This window comes from Tyto alba, unplaced genomic scaffold, assembly GCF_018691265.1.
Source record: "Tyto alba isolate M040663 unplaced genomic scaffold, T.alba_DEE_v4.0 Super-Scaffold_39, whole genome shotgun sequence".
NCBI lineage: Eukaryota > Metazoa > Chordata > Aves > Strigiformes > Tytonidae > Tyto > Tyto alba.
The window spans coordinates 11,587,445-11,612,691 of NW_024881314.1; the positions used below are offsets into that span (position 1 = coordinate 11,587,445).

The following is a 25,247-nucleotide window of genomic DNA, read 5'->3' on the forward strand; positions in this document are numbered from 1 at the left end:
ACACCCCAGGCTCGGCCCGATGGACAACCCTTTGTCCCTCCTGTCGCAGCAGCATCACTGAGGGCACACTGCAAAAATCCCAAATCTCACACACACACCGAACCACCCCCCCCCCCCCCCCCCCGGGCTTTATGTAAAGCATCGAATACTACGTGGGGGTCCCAGCAGCGCCCCAAGGGATTGCAGAGGTTTCCGAGGGGGCCCCGGCTGCAGGTTAAACGGGATGCTACGCGCTGCGAGGGCTGAGGGCCGCGCTGAGGGCCGCCATGGCCGGCCCCGCCCCGCCCCGCGCCCCGCGCCTGCGCAGCACGGCGGCGTTTGGGCCTCGGCGGCGTTTGGGCCTCGGCGGGCGCCGTCGTCAGGTGCCCCGAGCCGGATGCGCGCGTCTGTTCCGGGCGGCGGCGGCGGCGGCCATCATGGCTCCGGACCCCTGGTGAGCGCCGGGCCGGGCGCTGCTCCCCGCCGCGGGGCTCCGGGCTGCCCGCGGGGCTCCGGGCTGCCCGCGGGGGCTGCGAGCAGCGGCGGGGCCGGCGTGCGGGGCGAGCCCGGCCGGCTGCGAGCGGCGGGAGGGCAGGGGCGGGTACCCTTTCCCTGCAGAGAGTGCCCCCCTGTCCCTGCAGGGAGTGCCCCCCTGTCCCTGCAGAGAGTGCCCCCCTGTCCCTGCAGAGAGTGCCCCCCTGTCCCTGCAGAGAGTGCCCCCCTTTCCCTGCAGAGAGTGCTCCCCTTTTCCTCAAAAGAAAAACAAAAAAAAGCTCCTTCTGGGTAAATCTAAAAAGCACTTATGGCTTTCCCACCTGCATTGGTGAGGCGCGGGGGTGCCCCTGCAGAGCGGGGCCGGGGGCTCAGCTGCCGCCTCTCTTCCAGGCTCTCTCTGCACGGAGCTGCTTGCCAGGTCGCCCAGGAGGTCGCCGAGAAAATCCAGGAGCGTAACCGGTACCAAAGGGCCGGGGAGAGTCCAGCCAAGGTACCGCTCTGCCGGCAGCGCTGCGCTTTGCAAGCGTGGATTTCTTTTTTTTTTTTTTAAGCTTTTAACTGTTCTAAATACTAATTAAGCAGTAAATTTTCAGGAGTCAGATGTGTCCAGGAAGCTGCAAGTCCTGGATTTCCTGCCGCTCTGGCTGTAGAGGGGAGCAGCAGCCAAGTGACAGGGCCAGGAGCGCTGTGGGAAGGGGGTCACATTCCTGCACCTCCTTTGTCCAGGCTGTGTCAGGTCATCCTTGCTGCCAGCTGCAAATCTGCAGATTAAAAGTTATGTTTAATAGCAGGAATCTAATGCTCATGGTGTGTTCTTTAAGGTTTCTGTAAAGAAAACTATGGTTTCTAAGTGAACAGTAGGTTTTCAGGGTCACAAAAATAATCTTGGATTTAACAGTAATGAATCCTTCATGCATGCAATAATGATGGTTTTACAAAAAGAGAAAGAGAGAAGCCGTGGGAGTGTTAGGCACATGCTGCTGACTGCTCAGGACTGTTGCTGCCAGGAACAGAGCTGTTCAGAGATCCTGAGTCTAAGAGATGTTGGGATTCATGTCAGCTTCCCTGCACTCCTTTATGTGTAAATATTGAATAGATGTCTTTTCACCACAAGGCTGGCTTGTTTCCTTTCTGTAGTGGCTGTAAGTCAGAAGAAATACGAGTTTTGCAGCCTTTTTAAGCTACATTTCTAGCAAAATAGAAGACCAGAGTTAAATATGAATGAGAAGCAGAAGTTAGAGCTTACCTGGGAGTATTATGTTCTCTACCTTTTCACGCTTCCTGTTTAAAAACTAAAAAGATTCTCAGGAGACTGCCTTCTTTAGGACTAAAAACCTCATCCTTCCTTTCAAGAGGTGTGGGAGCCTGCTTGATAGCACGCCCTAGGGATTGTGCCATTAACTTCTCTCTTGACTGATTTTCATCCTAGGATGAAAACCTGTGCGAGCCCTTGAATTAGTCTTTTATAATAACTTGCATAAATCAGAACCCACTGATTTATTTTGTAGACTTTGCCCCTCTGTATAGCAGGGTTGTAATGTGATGTGTGATCACTGTATCTTCTTTGCCAGTCTCTTTACTGATAGCTTTTACAATAAAATGTCACTTCTGAAATGTTACCTTTAAAGAAATGTTGAAGACAAATGTGTAGGCTTTGTACAATAATCAGTGCTTTTTAATGAATGACTCAAATTTGGCATGAATTGAAAAGTGATTTCAGAAGGCCCAAATAAGTGGGATTTAAGAGAAATATTTTGTCTAGCTGTAGAATTGAGAGGAGTGTTTAGGGGTGGTGTTTAAACTCCTTGCTTTCAAGATGATGAAGTATTAGAAATTGTAAAGATGTACTCAAGCAATAGAAGACTAATAAAAAGATTGCTGCTTAATCCATCTGTATTTATAGAGGACAGAGTTCTCTATTTCCATCATTTCAATCTATGATGTGTTCCAAAAAACCCCAACAAAGTGTCGTATTAGTGTTGTTTGAAGCTTTTCTTGTACTGTAACTCTCCTAGGTTATGTTTTATGGAAACATTACATGGCTGGCTGACTTCTTCATAAAATCATTTGTTCCATGCCCTGTGTTTTCCAAGCACAGTTTCCCTTTAATCCATTAACAGTTAAAGATGAATATTTGGCAGTGTTTGATTCTACTATAAACAAGTTTCCAACAATGAGAGAGTTGTTTTCATAACAGAAATGCATGTTGAGAAATCCATGGCTGAGCAGTCATATATTCTATGACTCCTGAATGTTTTAGCAGAGGAAAAAGTCTTTGTACAGTATTTGCTGGGTAGGGCGAATGTAAACAAATTTTTATTTTGAATCGTATTTTGCCATTAGCATGGCTAAAAAAAACTTCTTGCTTATTGCTGAGCAAAAAATAGAGCGTAAAATTTAAAATGGAAAAAAAAACCCCAAGCCCTGTAGGGGAAGATTTCAAGCCAGCACTTACCATCTGTGAACACTGCTCTATTGAGCTGATCTTAAAACTTCCATTGGTTTCTTTTTTCTTCTTTTCTCTAATGGAAGCGAAATCTTTTGTTATAGCGCTGCAATATCTGGCCAGAGTAGCGTTCTTCACCTGGACATAAGTCCATATGACATTAAAAGACCTTTTATTACCCGATTGCAGAGCTAGAGGATATGCAGTGGCTTGAGCTTTCCTAACAGCACTTATACCCCATCCTGGCTTTGGAAACATTGCCGTGGCATCTGGCTGTTCTGGGTCTGAAGGTGGATTTTGGCTGCGTACTCTCAAGGCTGCCTCAGTGTAGTTGCATCTGCCTTCCATCGTTGTATTTGGTAGTATTTGAGAACCAGTCTCGCTGAGTCAGAGAGATTTAACCTTCTGATGCTATCAGGGCATTTTTCAGGATCTGTGCTCCATCCCTGTGCAGATACCATGTGCAGTTTAGCTGTAGGCAGGATCCTTGCAGCACGGATGAGCGTTCAGTGGGACTTTGATGTCTGGCTGCTGCTTCTGTCTTCAAGAATGCAGGAATGAGAGTCACAGCAAATATTCCTTCTCTGTTACTAGTTCATCACACAGAGCATCTAAGGTTGCTAACTGTTAAAACCCACAATGGGGCTAAAATCTTGTAAACAAAAAGCACGTAAAGCCTTAATTAGGATGACTTGCATAGTTAATTGCAGTTACAGTGTTTTTTCCTAGTATGTTCTACATAACTGGAATGAAAAGAAAAAAACATTTAAGGAGGAAAAATTCAGAAGATAATGTCAGCCTAACTTGGGAAGGGGTGGGGAGAGCGGAGGAGGATTACTGCAAGCCTCGGGCTTGCTTGCGGCAGGGAAGAATGTGAATGACTTAAATGTGTTTTTAGTAAGAGCAGATACATCTGAATCTCGGGCAGGTCAGTTGCGAGAAAGGGTTGGGAGTCATAGGTGCCTCTGAGAAGGGACATGGAGGAAATAATAATTTCTTTGGGGTCTTTAGTTTAAAGTCCAGAGTTCAGTGAAGGGAATGTCTGAACCTGTAGCAACCTTCCCTCTAATCCTGGGAGCTGGGAAACAAACCTGGTGGCAAAAGAAGCTGGCATCTGTATTTGCATTAAAGATCAGAGGAAAGAACTGGAAAACTAACTGGAAAATATTAAAATGTGCTGAAATGTTTTACCCATAAAAGGAATATGTTTATAAAGACTTGAAAGAAAGCTCTCTATATTAAACAGCATTAATGCATTAGAATTGTGTTTACGAAACTAGTACTATTTGTCTCATTATTTTGTAAGCAGTCCAAACCAGTTAACTGTATCGTTTCCTTTGTGGCTCTGAAGGAGGCTTTCTTGGTTTAGAATGGAGTCGTTCACACCAGTATAGCTGAAGTTAAATACATTTGTTGCCCACATGTAGTAGTATTAAATTTTATGGAAATATAACTCAGACAAAAAAAAAAAAAAAGAAAAACTCATACATCTCTCTCTTTCCCTTCAGCTCAATGTGAATATCAGATCATCGTTGCAGAATCTCAGCGAGAAGATCGATCAGCTGAAGGACTTACTGCTTCGGGCTGTATCAACACACCAAATGTATCTGTGTAAACATCAACTCACTCTGTGTTGTAGGGGAGAGTGGAAAAATATGCTGTAATTGCTCTGCCACACAGTTAGGGTTTTTCCCTCATTCCATTTTTAGAAGACTTTGTCACAAGAACTGTAACCATGCTGCTGTTTAATATTTTCATTGCAGCTGTAGTGCAGGAAGAGTTGGGAGCCTGGGAATCCCTGGTATGGTGGGCATGAGCCTGGCTTTGGTTACGTTTGTGTCACAGAGAAGCTTAACAAGATGGTCTGGGTAATCTCAGAGTTGCCATGGTCATGCCTGTGCACTGTGCCAGCACTGCTGACAGAGTGGCTGGTTGGTGAGCTAAGATCATTTGTCTAGCAGAAAAATCACTAATCTGTTGTTTTCTCTTGGCTCAGTTGCTGGCTGCAGGAGTGCCAGTGCTTGCAAAAAGGAAGGATGAAACATTGTTCAGGGTATGGAGAGGGCTGTGGCAGCCCTGACAGAGTAATTTACAAAGCAATGGAACTGCATCTTTCGAATGATGTCAAAACACTTTAAAATATGCCTTAGAAAGAAATCACAGGTTTTCTTCTAGGGGCATTGCCCTGTGGCCTGGCTTGGATTTGCTGCTCCTTCCGTATGCTGGGATAGTCGGGCTTAAGGAGTCAAAGAAGTATGTCTGTCTCCCTGAAGATACCCAGCAGCAATCTGGTTTAACGAATGAATGTTTAATTTCAAGCTTACTATACAGAAGTCCCTTCTAAGCATGGGCCCCCTGAGTGCTGTGCTGATGGCTAGGGTAAAACTTTCCTGTCCACTGAATGCTTGAGAACAGACAAATGGTACTGTTGTGGGAGAAGACATACACAAATCAGTTCAGCTATTTCATAATTTTCTCAACAGTACTTGGGAGAGAGTTAGTAGTCCTTCAAAATGTCACTAAGTTTGATTGGAAAAAGCAAACACATGTCCCCTGTCAAAACTGCAGCACTTCAGGGCATCTTGTCTTTCAGAAATACTGCATAAACTGCTTTTGTGCTGCATCGGTGGCTATCGGGGTGTTCTGCTGCCTTTTGGTTGTTTGCCTGTCACTTGATTTGGAGCTGCTCACCTGGTCAGTGTTATGAGCCTCCAGTGAGATAAGATGTAAAATACCCCGCTGATTTTAAAAGCTTTATTCTATTTGGGCCCTCCCTGTTTATATCATAACAGTATAAGCTGAAGCTTTTTTAAGAAGATTCATCCTTCCCTGAACATAACTTGTGCAGTACTGATGTACATTGTCAGTGTTACAGGAGAGATCAACTGCATAGGACTACTTAGTAATAAATGTTGCGTTTTTGAGGTCAAAATGCTATTCTTAATACTTATGCTAATTGGGCAGTAAATAGCCTTGCAGTTCTCTTACTGCTTTGCGGTGATGTCCTGAAGGTCACTCTGTGGTTGCTGGATGAAACTTTTTATTTGAGACATGTAACCTTCAGAAACACATTTATAATAACAGCAGATTTCATTCAGAAACCTGTGACGTGTCCTTCTCTTAGATGTTACAACCTTTTCTTGAGCTCAAATAATGTCTTTAGTTAATTTTGATGATGGGGAGGTCTGATTTATTTTAAGACTGTATGACAGGTATTATTTTATATAACATAATTGAAGTTCTTCAGTGTTTTTAAGTTTGGTCCTTAACCAAGTGTCGTCAGCACACAGATGGAGGGAGACAGGAGGCAGAATTTGGTGGATGACCTTCTCACACGACAGAAACAACTTCAAGCATCTTATAAGAATGAAGGCACAGAACCAGATGTAATAAGGTATGACATTGTCACCTCAAATGAGCAGTGTGATTTGTGCTTTGAGTATGTCTGAAGATAATGTTAAATGCATCCATTGAACTCATTTACCTCTACGCTTAGCAAACTGTGGCTTCATTTGCTTAGAAATCACGTGCCTTTTTTAGTGACGGTATCATGTATGTTGACAAAGCTGGGGAGGATGGGGGACTGGGGAGTTGCTTGGAAGAGGTAATAGCTAAGCGATCTGGCAGAGTCAGTCACTGAGTTGGAGTGATGGGTGCTGCCGCACAAGGGCTCTGTGAATTGTTGGAAAGAAGACGGTCAGAATGAGACTTAAGCTTCAAACAGTCCCCAGTGATCATATTGTGTAGCAGTCAGCAGGGGCCTTCAGATGGAATACATTTTAATTTCCATTTTGATGTGTCCTTCACAGCTGGGAAAAATAATTATGGTTAATAGCCTTCAAGTTGTCCTCTTCTGCAGTTCTATACTCCCTTTCTAGTGGAAGGAGTTATATTTGTCGTCTCTAACAGGTTCTTAGAAATAATCCATCCTTGGTGGTCTCTGATCAGGAGGAAAGGCAGAGCCTTTTCTTGAAGTGTGAAATTCAGGTGTCTTGCCTCAGTTAATAAATTATTAGCAGTGCAAAAGCTGGGTTTGGTGGGAGTCACACAGGCACTGTGTCTATAACATACAAACCATGTTAGGCATAGACCTGGTATATAATTTTATAAAAAGACATTTTACTGCAGATGTTGCAGTCCTGCAACCTCGATGTGCAGTAGAGTAGGGAAGGATGGTTGGTTTTAGTGCTTTGTTAATAGCCTTTTGAATTTTGTCTGTTTCCAGTCAGGTCAGCACCAGCTTTTGCCTATGGAAGTATGCAAGTACTTGCTCCCCTTGGCTGTACTTCGCAGTTTTTGGTAGCTTCAGTTTCTGCAGGGGCATGCATGTGTTTTGCTGAGTTGCTCCTTGCAGCTCCTTTACATCCAGGAGCTTTTACGCCTTATTAAAATACAGAGATAAAACTGCTTGCTGAGCAGCAGAATTAAGAGATTCCTGTGAAATCGTTACACTTCTCTTTCCTTTTCCCAATTCAAATAGCATAACGCACCCTCAGTTTTCTCCTTGTTCCTCCTCTTTCTCTCTGTGTTTTCAATGACATCCCCGCTAGTTGAGAGAGTATCCTGGGTTCAGTCTGGAGCTTTACACGTGCTACAGATGGACTAAAGGCTCTGCTGACAAGGCTCTATCTCTTCTGCCTCTTCATTTGTGTTGTAAAAGTTGATTTTTCTTTGAGACTTCTTTTTCTTTTAGTGTGTTTAAACTGCTCAATGAATTGCTGGAGGAGAGAGAAGAGAGAAGGGGTAGCAATAAATAAGCCTTGTTCCTAAGCTGGTAGCCAGGCTCCCTGACAACAAAATGAAACTGCCACTTCCTCCTTCTTCTGCAAGCAAATGGGTAGTAGATCTACCACCTTAGCACAGGACTAGGGCCATGGTATGTCAGAATTGAAGTGGCGTGTGTTGGGGGACAACTTCAGAAGCATCCTCATGATTCACTGGGTGATACGCTTTGATCTCTGCTAGCCCTGAGCCAGCATTCACGCAAAAAATGAAAAGCCCGACTATCAAAGAGGGTGACGTACCTGTCACCTGACCACATGCAGGTCACTAAATACTGCTCTGGGTAAGAGTTACCATTTTGGCTAAATTCCAGCACAGGTAATCGCATTTGCTCTTCCTAATTTTTCCTTTGCAGATTCAGGTAGTCTTCTGTCCTTCAAAATGGTGCAGAAGAGTAGAGCTGCAGTTGCAGAGTTTGTTATATTTCCTCGGTTGATAAAATTACTCTTGAGTGTAGACTGTAAGTGGTAAAGCTTTGTTTTAATGTCTCATATTTAAAAAAAAGTGAACATACATCCTTGGAAATTTTATATGAATTGTGTCCAGTGGGTCCAGGCACTTATTTTGTTGATGTGTGGGAAGCTTTATTGCAGCAGGCACTGACTTAGGCTGCCTGTGGGTCGTGCAGGGGGCTGTGCTCTGCCCTGTGAGCCCTGCACAATGCAGCACGTGTGGTCTGGGTCATACGATGTGGCTGAGCAGAGCTTCCTCGCCTCTGCTGACCCGTGGTGTAGTGAGATTTGCTTCTGACGAGTACAACTGTGCTTCTGCGATACGGACATATGATAGAAACAGATATTTAAAAAAAAAAAAAGTTTTACATTGCCCTTCTAAGTGACGGACATTTTCTAATGCACTATATTCACTGGACCTTTTCTGTAGCAAATGCACAGCATTGCATTTTATACACGCACATGTAAAGTTACTTGTGGGAGAGAGTATTAGAGCCCTGTTGAGAAGGTTTCTCAATTTTTTGCAATATGTCAGTACTCAGAACAGAACAAAACTTCATACACATTTAATTCCTCACACATTTGAAGAAATATGTGAGCCTTTTTGCTGATGTTATTTGAGAACCAGTCCCTTTTCATCACTGTGCTCTTGAAAAAAGCAGAGACAGTTTTGAAGCTAGTGCACAGTAAAAAAATGGGTAGCAATGTGAGCGTTGTGTGCTACCATAACTGTTGAAAGTAAGAATTATTTTTTTTTCCCACCTTGTTTGCTTTGAGTATCTTAGAGCAAGTGTAAGAGTTACTCAAAGTTAACTGATAGTCTTCTGTATTCCTGTGTGTATTCATATTTTGTGAGGGTCTGTTTGGTGCAGAGGTTGGTGTCTGCTTGCTTTTGTTCTCCGATGCAGTGTTTGGTACAGCCAAAGCACATGTTTCACTTCATGGTTTGTCATCTTTGCGTAACCAGATGTCAATGCAATGTGTGCTGCAGGTGGTAAAACTGTAGACTTTGATCAAATCCATGAATTGTTCTAGGCTTGGCGTTCTCCAGAGCGTGCTGCTCATCCAGTTGATGCACTGGTGCTGGCTTTTACATCTATCGTTGAGCCAACCAAAACCTGTAAAGTAGCAAGTAAGCAAAATGTCTGTGGGGACTGATGATGTGAGAAAGCTTTTGTGTGTCACCTGCTCCGAGCAGTCCATAAACGGATCTGACTTTCCGAAGCGTGGCCGTCCCTGCTGCGGCAGGGCAGCGTTGGCATGTGACTGCTGCGGAGCAGACAGAGGGCAAGGATTCAACCTAGAGCTGCCCTGGCGTGAAGGTGTTGAGGCAGGCGGGAAGAAAATGTCAAAATCCCATGATAATTTCAAGCTCTGTTAGAAATGATCAGTGAAACCAGTATTTTCCAGCTGAAGATAACATCAAAGACAGTATTTATTTGCTAGTGTTGCAAGGCTTGTAGTTTTATAGTTCTCTTTTAACTTCTATAATTAAAAATGTATAAAACTATGCCAACTATTCTTCTCTGCTTGGTGAATTCACACCCTTTCCATATTCTCCCATGTAGGTCTTGTTTTCAGTGGTACAGGCAGAGATGTAGCCAGGGCCTGAATCTTGTGCCAGTAAGTCAAACCTTCCTCTCTTGCCTGAGCCTGGCCTGCCCGTGGGTCTGGAGGGAAGGAGCTTGTCCTACCCCTGCCTGCCATACTGCTTGTAGAGACAGAAGATGACAACTTCTGGTAGGGTTAAGCTGCTATTTACAGCACTGGCTTTCTCTAAAATTGTTGCAGACCTCTGGAACAGCCTGCTTTGGATTTCCGTAGGTGGCAATGGCCACTCTTTAGTGTGTCTGAAGTCCTGAAAGTCAGCTTTTCCCACTGCATTAGAAAAATCAGCACATGTTGTTTGATTAAGTTCTGGCAGTGACACTTTTCTCTGGTTTTGTATTGGTTTTCTGTATGTAATCCACCTCTGATGTGACAGCACACATTTTCAGAAGTCTTTTTCTTTCCAGCAGTCATTCCTTTCATTAACCTTCTTGCACCACTGATCACATTTATTGTCCCCGTGGCCTATAACTGTGAGGGTTTCACTAGAATTAATCTGCGTTTATATTTGGTCACCATTCAGTGAGTTTTACATCCTTTGAAAACTGCTGTAAAGCTATTTCTGATCGTGAAGTACAGTGGCCTTAATGCTCTTAGTATTTATCCTAACTGACAACTTGGGCCAGAACACAGGGCAGGACACTACATTACTTTGGTATAGCATTAGTTTACCTTCCGGCATTGTCGGCCTTAATTAAGATGCAACTGGAATTTTCCAGGGGAAAGGTGCTGCTGTTTACATGACTCTGCTTGAACAGGGTCAGTTAAATTTTCTTTAATTGGTTTTCAATAGTCAATTTCATTATCTTCTCCCCTCTTTTTTTTTTCCCTTGGAAAGAGATCTGTGCACTTCTGACTTTCTAACAAAGACTTATTCTAACAGAGACTTTAATGAAGTAGAAACCCCCATGGTTTCACACTATTTGAAAGCGTGAAGTGAAAAAACCAACTAGAAACGTTGACTTTCTGGAAATCACAATACCAAAATTTTGTGTCTTCAATCGCTTGTGGAGGCAAAGGAATCAAGAATATTCCTTCTCCTGCCTGACCAGGTAGTGTGTAGAAGTATATGTTGGTCATCAGTGAATAAATAAATTGTGTGTACTTTAAAATGCCTTACTTGGTTTCTCTTCAGATTTTTCAAAAATACAGAAAACTTGATAGCTTTGGGACACAAAACACCTTAAGTAATAGCTATGCTAGATAGCTTTTAGAAGAGTCCATATTCTTGTTTTCTTTAAGCTGGGTTATGATTTTTTCTGTTTAAATACTTTTCTGTCAGATGTAAGATGTTCCAGTCTTAATCCAAACAGGCATTTTGCCTAATGCCAAATAGGCATCGAGTGCCTGACTTCAATCAATAAGCCCCTGGGTGCTTAAATGCTTTTGTGGATCTGGTTCTTGTTTATGGAGGAGCAAATGCCCTTTGGAAAAGAAGATTAAAAATAGTTGTTTAGGTGCCTTGAAAACTCCTACTTGATTTCATTCCTTCCTACCGGTTCTGACATGGGATGCAATTAGCCTTGTGTCTAGGAGATGGACAGAAAGGGTGGAAGAGGTGAATTGTCCATCCAGAAACCTATGCTTGCAAATGTCTGAGGCTTTAGTCACCAGATCAAATCTAGGGGCCGAGGCAGGGTTTTTCCAGGATTACTGTGCCTATGGCCATGTAGTCATGAGCTGACATGGTCGTAATTGTACCAACACCCTCTTCATCCACTGAGATGTGTTTCTGCACTTGGTTCCTCTCCACCCCCTTGTCCCCTGGAAGCATTCCGTAGGTCACGGTGTGCAGACGGGAGTGTGTCCTCACACAAGCAGCAGGTACAGTGCCTGGCCTCACCACAAAACCTGAGCGTTGTTGTACCCACCCCAAATTTGAGGAAGATTCCAATAAGACAGTGCAATCTCCTTGGGTTGGGCTGTGTTCAAGGGACAGCTTGTATCTCTTCTTTCAGTGCATATCCACGGTTCCTTCAGGACTGTGGTTAGGGGAAAACTGTACATACTTGCATTTAAAAGGAACAGCAAAGGATAAAGACAACAGAGGAAAGTAAGGCAAACGCCGTAATTTTAGGCACTGTGCTTCAGGTTCTGCCTGCATGCCTGTTATTAAAGCCTATTGCTCGTTAGCCGCAGGGAAAAAATGCCAGTAGAAGAGCAGCTTTCGAGGCTGAGCTCTGTGCTTTATGGTTTGCCTCCTAAGCTTGCGCAAAACTACCTGAAGTTTCCTGCCCAAAGCTGTTGGTGTTCCAGGAGTGTCCCTGTGTGGTTCCGGCGTGGATCTGGTCTGTAGAGGGAACAGATGACGAGCTGAGACCTGCTTGGAGGTTCGTGTTCCTGTTGCTTGTGGCCTGGCTGACTTCAGCTGCCTTGCAGAGGGCAAATGTTCGGGTGGCGTGAGCTTAACGCTGCGTCTGGTCCGGAAAGTCACCCTCGGAATGGCACCGAGGGGGGAGTGCATTGCCTTGGGCGCAGCGTTGGGAGCTGCAGGTGATGGAGGTGTTGATCGTTTTGTGAATAGGATGAATCCTCTCACAGGGGTAGATCTGTCCCTTCACCTCGTCTCTGGATGTAATGGTACAAGATGCAGCTTCTTTCTAGAAAGAATTCTCCTTTCTTTTAGTTCTCATTCCTGAGTGCAAGTGAGCTGTAGAGGTGAGAGTGTTTCGATGAGGACTACATAAGCTGTTTTATAATATATTTAGTACTGTTTGATGTCCAATCTTGCATAGAAAGTAGGGGATGGTGTAGAAAGACAATGGTAATATTTGATAGCAAGGTTTATGTTTATCACAGTATATATTTTGAGGGTTTGCACAGGAAGGTGAGACTGCTGTGAAATAAAATGTGAGTATAAATGTTGTTATAATGGTAACCTTCCCTGGGGATGCTTACCCTGGTGTAGGGGTACATCCTCTGTGTAGTTCCTTGCCACAACCCCACCACCCAGCATTTTGAGTGGATGTTTTCTTCCCAGTGTGCCTGTACAACTGTGCAAACACGCTTCCAGCTTGCAGCTTGCTCTGGTGCTGCTCCTCCGCGGGCACCCGCCGCTCTGTACGGGCGGGAGGGGGCTGGAAGTCGCTTGTTCTGCGGCGCAAGCGCGGGAGCTGCCGTGCCTATGCTGTGGGCAGGAGTTAGTGGTCCTGGAGGTTTTGCAAAGGAGCCGCGTTCCGCAGATGGGCTGTCCGGCATCCTGCGGGGCAGCTGGCTTGTGCAGCTTCCAGTCGCTGAAACCGGTGGGACCAGTTAGCCAGACCGCAGGTAAATGGTGTCAGGAGCGACATGGCATTTCCTTGAACACGAGGTGTGCTGCCCTTGGTTCTTGTGCTGGTGGAGCTGCAGGGAGTGCTGCTCCCTCTGTAGGCTTCCCATCGGGAGCGGTTCTTGTGGGGAGGTCTCCACCTGGGAAGGTATCTGGAGGGGATTTGGAAGTGATTGTGCTCATGTGGCATCTCCTGGGTTTTGGAAGGGGGAGAGACCTTTTGTTTTGTATGTGAAAATCAGGCTTGTTTTATTTACTAGCTTGGCGCTTCCTAAAATACACTGCTTGCCAGTGTGAGCAATTAAATGGTAAGTGAGAGAATACCCCTGCTTCTTCACCGTGGCCTTGGAGATTGACCTGTGAAGCCAGGCTGAGGTGTCCTGGGCACTTCAAAGGGCGCCACTGTACAACTGTATCGTTAAGGGAATGTTCAAGTGATCATCCAACCAATTGTCATATGACCCAGGCTTTGTTGAAAAATCAGTCTTGCTGATCAGTCTTCTAAAGCCATAAGCCTTGATGTGTGGCCTTGGTCTAAGTAAGTGCTGGTTGACTAATCTAAGTTACTTGGGAAGTTTTATAAGAATTATCAGTGAAACAATGCCTTCTGGAAGATAAGCCCTCCCTTGTTAAGCAATGACATAGCTCCCTGATTTTAAACCCCATCATCTTTTATACTTGGGCGCATTGCTAAGCCTCGTAATTAGTTAAATCTGCTCCTATAATCAAAAGCTATCCGCACACTCCACTGCTCTGTGACGGTTTCAAAGATTTACGTGATTAACTTGGCGGAGGCAGTGGGTGGCTAATTGGATAAGCTTTAATCTTCACACCACCAAAGCGAAACATGGTAAGATCAGAGGAAGTAGGAAGTTATGCTGTGTTGTGTGGGAAGGTAGTTACCAAACATGTCAAAAAGATTGTTGTAACGAGCAGGCCAGTTGTCATGACCCAGCCTACAAGAATAGGGCAGACTATTAGAGGGGAGGAAGAGAGTGAGTGGTGCAAATTATTTCAAATTTGCTTGCCTTGGCTTTTTTTTCCACAGGGAGAAATAGTTGTGCTCTTTTTAGCAAGCAGAGAGCTTTATGTTCCATTTGCTTTATTTAAGTAATTTTGTCAGATGTTGTTAACCCTAGATTTTGAGTGCTTGCTAATTGAACTGCAGAACTGGGTGGACTGTAATGATCTTTGCGTCTTTAGAAGTGTCATACTGCCACTGTGTTTAGGTTTGTGAGCCTGGTAGCAGTTGTGAGACCAGAAAATAAAAGATTGTATTTAATCCCCCAAAGTAATGAAGGAAAGCTAGGTAAATGTATTTTACAGTTTTACTGTATTTCAGGTGTCTGTATCTTAGGGAATCAGGCTTGATCAGACAACCTTGATGAATACCTGTAACTTCCAAAGGCAGCGCAAAGGGCGGGAATGCAGAAGGCTGCCAGCTCCTCCGTCAGAAGTTGCCGGTGCCGGGCGGCTGGTCGCTGGCACAGCGGGGCAGGCCGGGTGCTGCTCCCGCGCCCTCGGGACGCCTGAGGGAGAGGTGGGGATTTACAATAACTGCTTTTAGTCCTGTTGCAAAAAAAAAAAAAATGGTGGTTTTTTGATTCTGACAAGTCCATTACGTTGAGATGAGGTTAAATGAACGTGTTAAAATTTTAAATGAGAGGAGGTTAAGTGTTCTCGAATTGAACTGCTGTGAATGCAGTACAGAGTGTGCAGTGTGCTGCGCACAGACGAGGGCGTACGTGCCTGTACTTTATGGATGGTCCAAAACTCATGTGGCGATGAATTTTTCATCAGTGTTGATTCATCTCACGGCCAGGAGATGTCTCTAGTTCACCATAATTCCACAAGGACTTCTGAGACAAGAGTTCTGGATTTTACTTGAATACCCTTGCTGTAAAACTTCAGTCATTCCTCCTCAGAGCCAAACCTGGTGTCGGCAGGGTGTGTTAACTCCTCCCAGCTCCACTGATACTTGGGCAGAGTTAACTTATTTTGATACAGGGTTTTGACCACAAAATGATTTTAAGCATATGTGTGTACCATACTTTTCAGTGTATCTAACAGGGAAGGGACCTGGACTCAATTATTAAAAAAAAAAAAAAAAAAAAAAAAAAATTGGGTCTGAGCGTAATTTAAAAGTTTTGAGAATTTGAGAGATCCTAAAAATGCTCACTGACCTTGTTTTGTTTGTGGAAGTGCTTTTGGAAATAACAGGGCAAAGGTAAAAATGAGAATAAAATAGTTTGAAAAAAGCAAGACTGAAAGCCAAAACTCTTACTTCTGTACTGCTGTTGAGGAACTGATGACTCTTCCCCCAAATGTGAGTTGCAGTTTTGGGTTCAAGTGACTCACAGTCTGTCATATAATGTTTTTCTTGTAGAAGAAACCAATGAAAGGCTGAAGGGTGGAAACCAGAAATCTGGTATTGAGAAAAATATTTAAGTGGCATTTCATTTTACTACCTGAATTTATGTGCCCTGGACATGAAAAACTTGTTTTCCGCTGTAACCAGGGAAGTGTCTATAACGCAAACAACCTCAAGTCATAATTCTTTAAAAAGAAAACCTGTAACTGCATTACTCTTTCACTTAAGAGCGTGTGTGCCTGGTTGCTTGTTCATGTTGATGCCAGACTAGGAAATGCAGGAGAGTAACTGTGTGACTTCCATCTACAGTTTTTGAAATGCAGAAATGTTCCCTTGAAGGTTTGGTCAGGATTGCAGAGAATTAATAGTCTCTTCTGATTTGCATCTGTATTAATGCGTTGATCCTTTTACTGTTGGAAGCTTTCAGGCTGTACCTTAGTGTTTTTATAAGTCTGTGTTTTGTTCACATTGCAAATATATGAATATGTGTATCCCCAGTAATCCTATTCTTTTTGTAGCAGTTTTGAATGCTGTGGGTTCTACATGCAAACAATATGAGTATCTTATACATGGTGAAAGGTATACCATACATTGTAGCATAATTGGTCACTATAAAATTAATTCTCTCCATGCTCTACCACTTCTAGACGGTGTTATGGAGCCTGTGAGATATATTTGTTATTGGGGATCGTTGGATTCTTTTTGGCTTAATTTCTTCTACAATTGCAGAGAATCACATAGAGTGCAACAAATCCATACACGTCTGTCTGTCAGCCGGTCTTGCAAGCGCAGATTACAAGATTAATGGGTTTTGTGTTGAAAATTACTTACTGAAGTTATTTTCAGATCTAGCCTAATGACGGGAGGGGTCAAACGAGGTGTAACCAACCCCTGGCTCTTGGAAGAATCTGAGGACACCAGAGGGCTTGGCTTTGACGATCTCAGGCAGCAGCAGCGAAGGATCATAGAAGGTACGAGAGTCTTTCTGTTTTTTGTAAGCATCTCTAGGACTCTGAGAGGAGCCCGTATTAGAAAGTCAGTACAGCAACCTGTGCTGAAGTTTTATCTGGAGATGTCAAACATACTAGCTCCAGGTGGATGTTTTCTGTATTTGCAGGAGCGGTATTGTGCTTGCAATATTCTTAACTGAAAGCATCTTCTTAAGTCAAATTTTCAAACACCTTACAGGGCGTCCCTGATTTTGACCACGTTCACGGTTTTGTTTTGCAGTAGAGATCTCATTAACTTGCACTGAGTGTAGTGGTAGTACTGCTGTGCTTCAGGCTGGGGTGCATTAGATGTATTGCTGAATTGGAATGAGGTGAGAATTAACTAAGCCAAAAAAATTAAATGCAATTCAAGTATCAGAAGTGATCAAATGAAATCAGTCTCCAGATAAGGCCCGCTTCAGTCTGCATGTGAAACAACATTTATAGCTACAGTTCAGGAGAATGGTATGAACTCTGGATGGTCCGGGAGAAACCTCAAGCTCCAGTTTTTGATTAAACCATAGGTATCCTTTGGGGAGGCTGAAGGAGATATTGGGATCCAGACCTTCATCCTGGGGGATGGTCTGGCCATCCTGCACAGTTTCTGGCTCCCGGACTGCAGTCATACTCTGTGCAACATGGCTGCTTTGCAGTTTGTCAGACCACTGACAGTCCAGCCTTCAGCACCTCTTTTTGTTCTACTTCTTGACAGCTTTGGGCAAGTATGGCTGCACATTTTAGTTAAGGTGCTGACTAAGGACTGCGTGGTACCTGCAAAGTGGAATAGCCGAGGTGATACGGTTCTTAATAAAGGAGTGTCTGCAGAGCTCGTGGGAGCAAAACTTTATCTGCCCCTCTCTGTGTCCCCTCATTCTCAGGCTCTCTTCCATGCACGCTGTATCCTCTTGCAGCTTTAAAAATCTATTTGGATTCTTTGGTGTTTGCATCACCTGTTTGTCTTTTATTCATGTTAAAAGTTTCTTGGAAAATTTAAAAAGGCTAATCAGGGATTGCTCTGTGTGTGCCAGAAAATCTCCTGCATTTATGATTGAGTAACAGCTGAATGTTGAATTCTTGTTTTTTTGGGAGGGGGGAAGGGCACACACACCCTCAGCTAAATGTCCTAGCCAGAGCAGACAAATTAATTACCCACCATTCACATTATTTTAAAAGTACTGTTGCCATAAGGATTCATTTTCATGTTGTGTTGATGGATGTTTCTTAATACATTTAACTCTTTAGGCACTAAGTAGATCCTCTTCACTTCTACATCTATTATGGTATATAGCCTTCCATATAATTTTATATATATTTTTCTGGTGCAGAGCAAGATGCTGGACTTGATGCTCTTTCTTCAATCATATCCCGGCAAAAGCAGATGGGGCAGGAGATTGGGAACGAGCTGGATGAACAGAATGGTAAGAACAAGATTCATAGAGACTCATTTTGCCTTATTTTTATATAAGATTGTGATTTATTTTTTTTTCAGTCATACAACTGCACTGCTTTTTGCCCACAGAGTAACAAGACAATACAGTAAAGGATTATGTACAGACAACCACTACAGATTCTATCCATTCATGACCTGGTGGTTTTATTGTGTTTCACTGCATAACCTGTTGTGTGTACACAATGTATAACACTTGGTATATTTTTATCAAGCTTGCCTTTTGAAAGAAAGGACTAGTGATTATTGTACAAAGTACAAAATTAATTTTGTACTCAGTCGTCAGCATTTTTCAGTTTTGTGACAGTTTTTATGATAAGCTTTTATGTGTTGCTGGGTTTCACTTGAGCATTCCTATTCTGTCTTTCCTTATTAACTAAATGGAAAAGTCTTGAGCCAGTGATTAAAGGAGAAATGTTGTATTGTTTGCTACAAATGACTTGGATTTTGAATGTTTCATGGCATTGAATGTAGGATCAAATTAAGTGCAATATTGAACTAGAAGAGTACCTATTTTCTTTAAAATGAGCCAGCATCCAAATGGTGGAATTGCTCTCCTGTTAAATATGCTTTGTTACTCACTTAATTGTTCACATGACATAAACTGTCCCTAGGAGAGCCAGATCCTCCAGTCTTTCTGACTTTTTCATTTCTTACAATATGGTAATAGTTCAATTAGAGCCTTGGAACCCCTCCAGCTTTCTCCCATACACAAAGGCTTGAGCCATATGGTTTATCCTTGGGTTGTGTTGTACTTAACCACTGAGAAGGTAAATGTCCTTTTACTTGCTAATAAATGATACGCTTAAATCGGCTTCTTCCCGCACCTATACTTTTTTTTTCCCCTTGTATTTCTCTGCATGTCTGCTCAGAGCGAGGGGGTTCCCGTATTAACAATCACGTAACATGAAGTACTACTTGGGAGCTCCGTTCCAACTGAGTGTGAAGTAAGAGGACGGCTTTCTCATGTTTGCCTTGCATACATGGCTAAATCCAGGAGGGATATGAAATGTCTAGAATATGTCTTTGTTTATTAATCTTAAGGTTGTTAAGATATGGTTTGTGCAGCTGGGAGAAACTATGCTTAGTGGTCTTGTCATATTTTGATCCTCTGCCTCATGCAAGTAAAGACATTTTCAATTAGAAATCTCAGTTTCATGAGTTTCTTCTATTAACCATTGTTTAAAAAGTCATATTAATTGCTTTTTTTGTTCTAAATAGAAAACAGGTGGGAAGCATGAGCATGTTTACCAATTCTCTGTGAAACCTTGGTTTCTCATCAGGAAAATATATGATCTATGTCCCATTTCCCTCTGTTGGGGGTAAGGGAAGGTTCCCTAAATCCTTATGCTTTTGGGACCCTGAAGGTAATGTGTATTGTACCATTGCATTTCTGCATGACCATGCCAGACTTTTTCTAGCAGTGAAGCCTTGAAACATCTGTGAAATTAGGAGTGCATTTAACTCTCCTTTTTGCAAATAATGCCAGTTTTGTTTGTCTTACAGATAGTTACAAATCCTAGAGCAAAATTCTTAATGTTTTCATGTGAGCTCTTTTTTGAGCTACAGGCAACTCTTTCTGAAAAGAAGGAAACTTTCCCGAGTGCTCAGAGTAAGAAGCGGTGAGGATTGCCTGTTGCTAACTGCGGGCCAGATCCTGGCTGGGGGAGGAGAAAACGCTGAGTTGCCTCTGCTTCTCACTGTCCTAGAATCATGAGAGTAAAACCTGCCAGTCATGTAGAGTGCATCGTTTGTAGATCTTTAAGCAGTGGGAGATAGGCTGACCCTACGAACCGGAGGCACAGATCGCTCAGGGCTTGGCTTCATCACTACTGAGCAAGTGGAACTCCCATGTTTTTTCTCTGACTTCAGGCAATCTTTCCTTTTGTGTATACAAGGGGATATGGTTGGGCATTTTTTTTTGCCACTGGCACACTAGAAAAGCTGGAATCCTTTGCAATATTTTCCAGAGCCTACTTTCCTTTTGCACATCTTATTTCGTACCCTGTGCTTAACTATCTACAGACTTTTCTCAGGCGCTCTGCCAATCTCGTGTCACTGTTGCACAGTCAGGTTGATGAGGATAACTGCCCTGTAATTTCCCCTTACTTGGAATCTCTTTCCCTCCTCGTGCTGAGTGATAATGGCATCGTCTGTATTGTGGGAAGGCAGGGGAAGTTCATCTTCATTAAGTGCTGCATCAAGATTTCTTTTTATCCGAGTCAAATTTTCCATCAAATTGCCTGTTTCAGTGGGAAGCTTGACTTACACTTCCCTGACCTGCTTTGGATGTTCCCACCTTCTGCAACTGATTAGGTGCCTTTAGGTTGTTCTGGAGTTATGATAAAATATGGCTTAATTGAGAAGTAGCTGATAATGTCTGATAGTTAATGAAACAGACTTTAGGGAGCTGGGTAACTGTGCTTATTTTCCAGACAAGTTTTTATTCAAGCCTGCTTATTTCCTTCCCTAGCAGCTCAGTCTCTGTTCAGTTGAGGTATTTGCACTTCCCAGCTCTCTGAGGTGGCCTGAGGCATTTTCCCTTGAGTGCCAGTTGGTGTAGCTGTGCATTTGCAGATGCACGAGCATTGGAGGCACCCCGATTAATTATGCAAAGTTTACTTCTCAGTAGAGTTGGTACATGTAAATTCTTTTGTGTTTGTTAAATGACTGAAAAATGATTAAACTTTGCTTTTAGAAGGGTAGTTACTTGGCGGTATCTATTTTTACTTCACTGGTGGGCTGACAGGCAGTGACGAGGAGTAATGTTGGAGGTTGGTAAGAGGGCATCCTGCAGACGGGCCGGGCTGCGGTGCTGGCTGTGCTCTCCCGGAGAGTCGGTGCTTCTCCTGGGCAGGCTGGGGTAGCTCCCCGTCCCTGCAACGCCCCGTCTTTCAGCTCATCTCTCCGAGCTTCCTCCACGGTCAGCAGACACCTGCAGGGACTGCTCGGGTGTGATCCCTGCAGCCTGCCCCGCACACCCGCCCCGGAGCAGGGCACAGCCTGCCCACGTTTCCCCGCAGGGTGGAGCGAGCCCGGGCTCCGACGGAGGCGGCTGCTTTGCCAACATCTGCCCTGAGCAGAGGAGTCTCATCCTTTGATTTTGTTGTAATGTGTCCAAATTTTAATTGGACTCTCATGTCGTTCTTTACTCAGATTTTCAGTATAGCTCTATCCTTGGGATTTTATGGCTCTGCTCAAAGCTGATGGTCCTTTTCAAACCTCCTGAGCACGCAGGGTTTTGCACTGGATGAGCAAAGTAGAAGCAGGGTACCAGAAGACATTGTTTTTTTTCCAGCCTCAGGAGTCTGCTAGCAGTGGGAGAGATGGGGGATTAGCAAAAGAATTTTCCCATCATTAGTTCCAAATTTGGCCCCAGAAAAACTTTCTGTAATCCTTTCATCTGTTACACAAAAAAAAAAAAAAATAAAAAAAAATAAAGAAAATAGTGTAAATGGCCTCTGGCCCTGTTGATGAGGCAATCTCATCTAGTGCAATAATTTTGGAAGAATGCTTTCAGAAATTCAGAATGCTGTTTGTTTTACCCTTATAGAGATGTTGTTTTCTCATTGTGACATGCTTGCATGAGAATATAGTGCCCTGTGATGGATGGTAAATATTGGTAGCTTGCAAAATTTGTTGTGTTTGGCATTTTTACTGTGTCACTCTGTTTGGTATACACCTATGAGGATGGATTCTTCTGCTTCTGGCTCCTTTAAAATTTATGTCAGAGCATAAATATGTTCATAAATAGATAAGCAGCAAAACCAGACCACTGTTTACACCGTTTCACTGGTCAAGAGAATTCTGTACACAGAGTGAATATCCGGGATGTTCTTAACCAGAACGGATCATTTTAAGTAAGTCATCACTTACAATGATGCTTTAATTACACGGTTATGTAACATTTTTAATTTCTTGTCAAAATCAAATTTCTAAAACCAACCAAAAATTGAAGCATTATGTATTCTATTTTTTTTTTTTTTTAATAGCTCTGCAATTAAAGGTTGCTCTGTCACCTCTGGTCATAGTGGGTGGCACACAAGCCTCCAAGGTGGACTCAGCTCAGCCTTTCGTTCGGTGCCAGTTCAATAGCCAAAGTCTGTGACTTGCCTGGTATATGATTTTTTGTTAACCTGACAGGCCTCCATCAGAATGGAATTTAGAGACTCCACTTGAGACTGAAGCCCTGGTCTGGCTGTTGCTCTATACGTCCATAGAAAAGTATTCTTCTGAAATCAAAGAGAGTGAGTGAAAGTATTCCTGGGGATGCAGAGACTTGTGGAAAACAGCATCAGAAATTATAGTGCAGCAGAGATGCGATTCATCTCTCCTAGGGCAGTGTTCACCCACAAGTCTATCGCTTTTGGTGCAGTTAGCCCAGTCAGTATATGTACAGTAAAATGCTTCTCCTAAAGATTATTTTACATGGCTGTTGCATAATCAAAAAGGAACCCTGAAGTCGTTTCACATTTCTGTTTATTGAGAACATTTTTGCTATAATACAAACTAATTAGCATTGTGTATGGAATATGTTTGAGTTAGGAGACTAAAACCAATAGGGCTGTGGATATATTATGTCATTGTTAGGATTAGTTTGTAAATAAGAAATGATTAAAGATTAAATTTTTTAAAAATGTTCACCATCTTGTCTAAACAATGTATGTTTTCATCATATAGAGTTACAACTCTGCACACTTTGACCCCCTTCTGAGATGGCTGAAGTCTGCTGGTCACTGGGATTTGAAGGTAGGTGTTCAGCATTCCTTGAGAAAAGCTGAGCACCAGCAGCTTCAGATTTTCTGAAAACATCTACAGAGAAGCATGTGTTTTTAATATTCAGATGTAAAATAACCATCCATAGGCTGACTGACCTTGTACTATGCAGATTTTTATTTTGCTTCCTGAGCTTATTGTATGGAATAGCAATGACTTCAGTTTTACTGGGGAAGTGTTCTGTCTTTATTGCATGCTGTTTAGTTGGATTTAACCCTTCTTAGGGGAATAATTAACACTCGCATTAAAACATTACTTTTTGTCACGAGTGATGTAAACAGTGAAATACTTAGTCTCAATATGAACACTCAGAACTTGAGGAACGCCAGAACTGAGGTTAGATGGCACTTCTTGCATGTATTTCTAGGTTTAAAACAATTGTCTGCTGTTTTCTGCAGGTCCTGCCTAGTTTTGTGCATAGGACTCGATCTCTCTGGGGTTGAATTGAGCATATGTTTTGACAAAAACAATTTGTAAGGTGTTTGCCTCATTTCTTCCAGGTGTGGGAAAATTAGTGATTAAGGCAAGGGTTGTAAGAGGTTTTTGTGGCAGTGGCTGCAGATAAATGTTGCCTTAGAGCATAAAACTATCTCTGCTCCTGTCCAGGAGCTCCACATGATGGTGGTTTAACCCATCTTAACCAAGCTTTTTCAGAAGTGATTCCCTTCTGTGTGTCTGACTTTGCATTGTAGGGTCTGGTTTGCTGAGGTTTTGAATATTGACACTTAACAGAAATTGGTGTGAGCTGTGCTCTGGGTGTAATGAATTACGGAATGGTTTGGGTCGGAAGGGGTCTTTTAAGGATCATTTAGTCCATCCCTGATGAAGTACCAGAGAATACAGACTCATAGAATAATTTAGGTTGTAAAAGACCTTTAACATCAGGGACTCCAACTATAACCCTAATACTGCCAAAACCACCACTAAACCATGTCCTTGAAATATATGAAAATATGTTAAATATTGTTTGGAAGGATAGATAAGGTTTGGTTTATATGTGGCTTTTTAAAAAGAGGTTCAAACCCTCTTACTGAACATCCAAAATAAACCTTAACTATTAATTTTCTTATTTTTCCTTATGAGTTGGGGATGATAGTGTTTCATCTCCCAAGGAAGCTGTCAAAATCAAAATACACTTGTACTTGCTGCCAGGAGGGCCACCAGTGGAAGGTCTAGGAAGAAGCTTTTAACTCTTCAGAGCAAAGTTGGAGTTGTATGCAGTCCATAAGGAATGCAGTGTTGTGCTGGATGGTGAGGATAAAACAAAATATTCAGTATCTGTCAAAGAAGTAAACTCTGCCTGTGCTGCCTGCTGAAGGAGCTGTGTAATGAAAACCAAAGTAACACTGAGTTTACGTTGGACTGAAAAAATGTATGTACAGAAATAGTGTTATTTAGAGCATTTCCTAAACCTTTAAGTACATGACTTTGCTGCTTCAGTGTTTCCAATGTTTATTTATCTGTAAAATATCCTGGTATTCTTAAAAAGAAAACTAAAAAAACCCAGGGTAGCCACTGCAGTATGGATCGGTCTCCAAGCCTGGGTCAGCAGTCAGATGAGAACACTTACACAGGGACTGCTGCAATGTAGGCTGACAGGGTAATTTTACTGGTGTTGGGTGATGTGGAGCAGCATGTGAGAGGTGTAAGGTGTCTTGCCTGTGGGCTTCACAGATGGTTGCTGACAGCAGAGGTAAGAATAAGGAGTAAGCATCTTTGTGCTCCCTTTCAGTCTCTGGTGGAATGGGTTTCTAGCAGTCAAATTCTGCTGGGAGAACCCTGGCACAGCAACCCAAACTATTTGGAAGTATTGATGAGATTACAAATCGGCAGTGGTTCTCATGTCCTTGTTAAGAGTCACTTGTGTCAGGAGAGTTTGGACTTACTCGTTGGAAGAACCTTATGAGTAGGGGAAAAGAATTAGGTGTCATTTTGACTTAATAGCTTTGATGCTGTCTCATGAGACTTTCTTGTAAGTAGTCTGTGGAAGCATGTGTTCAAATGAATAATCTTCAGTGTTGTTGATTGGATAATTATACTCAGAAATTAGACACTGGACATTCATAGTTGGAATAGAAGTATGTCTTGAGTTGGTCTGCATGGGTCTGGTTCTGTTCATCATTGTTAAGGACATGGATGATGAAGTACACAGTGTGCTTACTCAACTCTTGTGTAATACAAAGGTGGAAAAGACTGCAGCTACGTTGGGAGTAAAGCTAAAGCCCTCCAAATGATTTGAGAAACTAGAGTGAAATTCAGGTTACCTGCAAAGGATGACTCTTCTGTAAGGTTTAATCAAATTAAAGATGTGTAGTGTACAGGGTCAACTCTTAAACATGAACAAATAGTATAATGTGGAAAAGGCTCTGTACAAGCCAGTGTTGTTTGGAGAATACGTGATTCTTCATTATGCTTGGCATCAAGGAGGAGACAGCACGCAAGTTGGGCCAGAACTCTTCAAGGGAGAGTCAACCTGGGGAGAGGGCCCAGGGGGTGAACAAAAGCATGAGTTAAAGCACTGAGGTATGGCTCACTGGGAAGGATGAACTTCTGGGTAGCTGAGTTTAAGGAAAAGGCTGAGATAGGAACAGAAAATACTTGAAGAATGAAACAAGCTGGTTCGAGAGGGGAGAG

The 25,247-nt window shown here is 43.0% G+C and overlaps 1 protein-coding gene across 2 annotated transcripts in view; it reads left to right on the top strand.

The window, feature by feature from the left end:
• The first annotated feature begins 348 nt into the window (after window positions 1-348).
• STX8 (syntaxin 8) overlaps window positions 349-25,247 on the top strand; it is a 111,442-nt gene continuing 86,543 nt past the window's right edge. Inside the window, exons 1-7 of one of the 2 annotated variants that reach the window (XM_032992104.2) lie at window positions 402-433; window positions 865-964; window positions 4,429-4,523; window positions 6,204-6,314; window positions 16,248-16,372; window positions 17,716-17,808; window positions 18,710-18,784. In XM_032992104.2, coding sequence (XP_032847995.1) covers window positions 417-433; window positions 865-964; window positions 4,429-4,523; window positions 6,204-6,314; window positions 16,248-16,372; window positions 17,716-17,808; window positions 18,710-18,747 — 579 coding nt within the window. In that variant the 5' untranslated portion in view covers window positions 402-416 and the 3' untranslated portion in view covers window positions 18,748-18,784. Of the gene's footprint in view, window positions 434-864; window positions 965-4,428; window positions 4,524-6,203; window positions 6,315-16,247; window positions 16,373-17,715; window positions 17,809-18,709; window positions 18,785-25,247 lie in introns of both variants that reach the window. The other variant, XM_032992103.2, reaches the window with a different exon arrangement.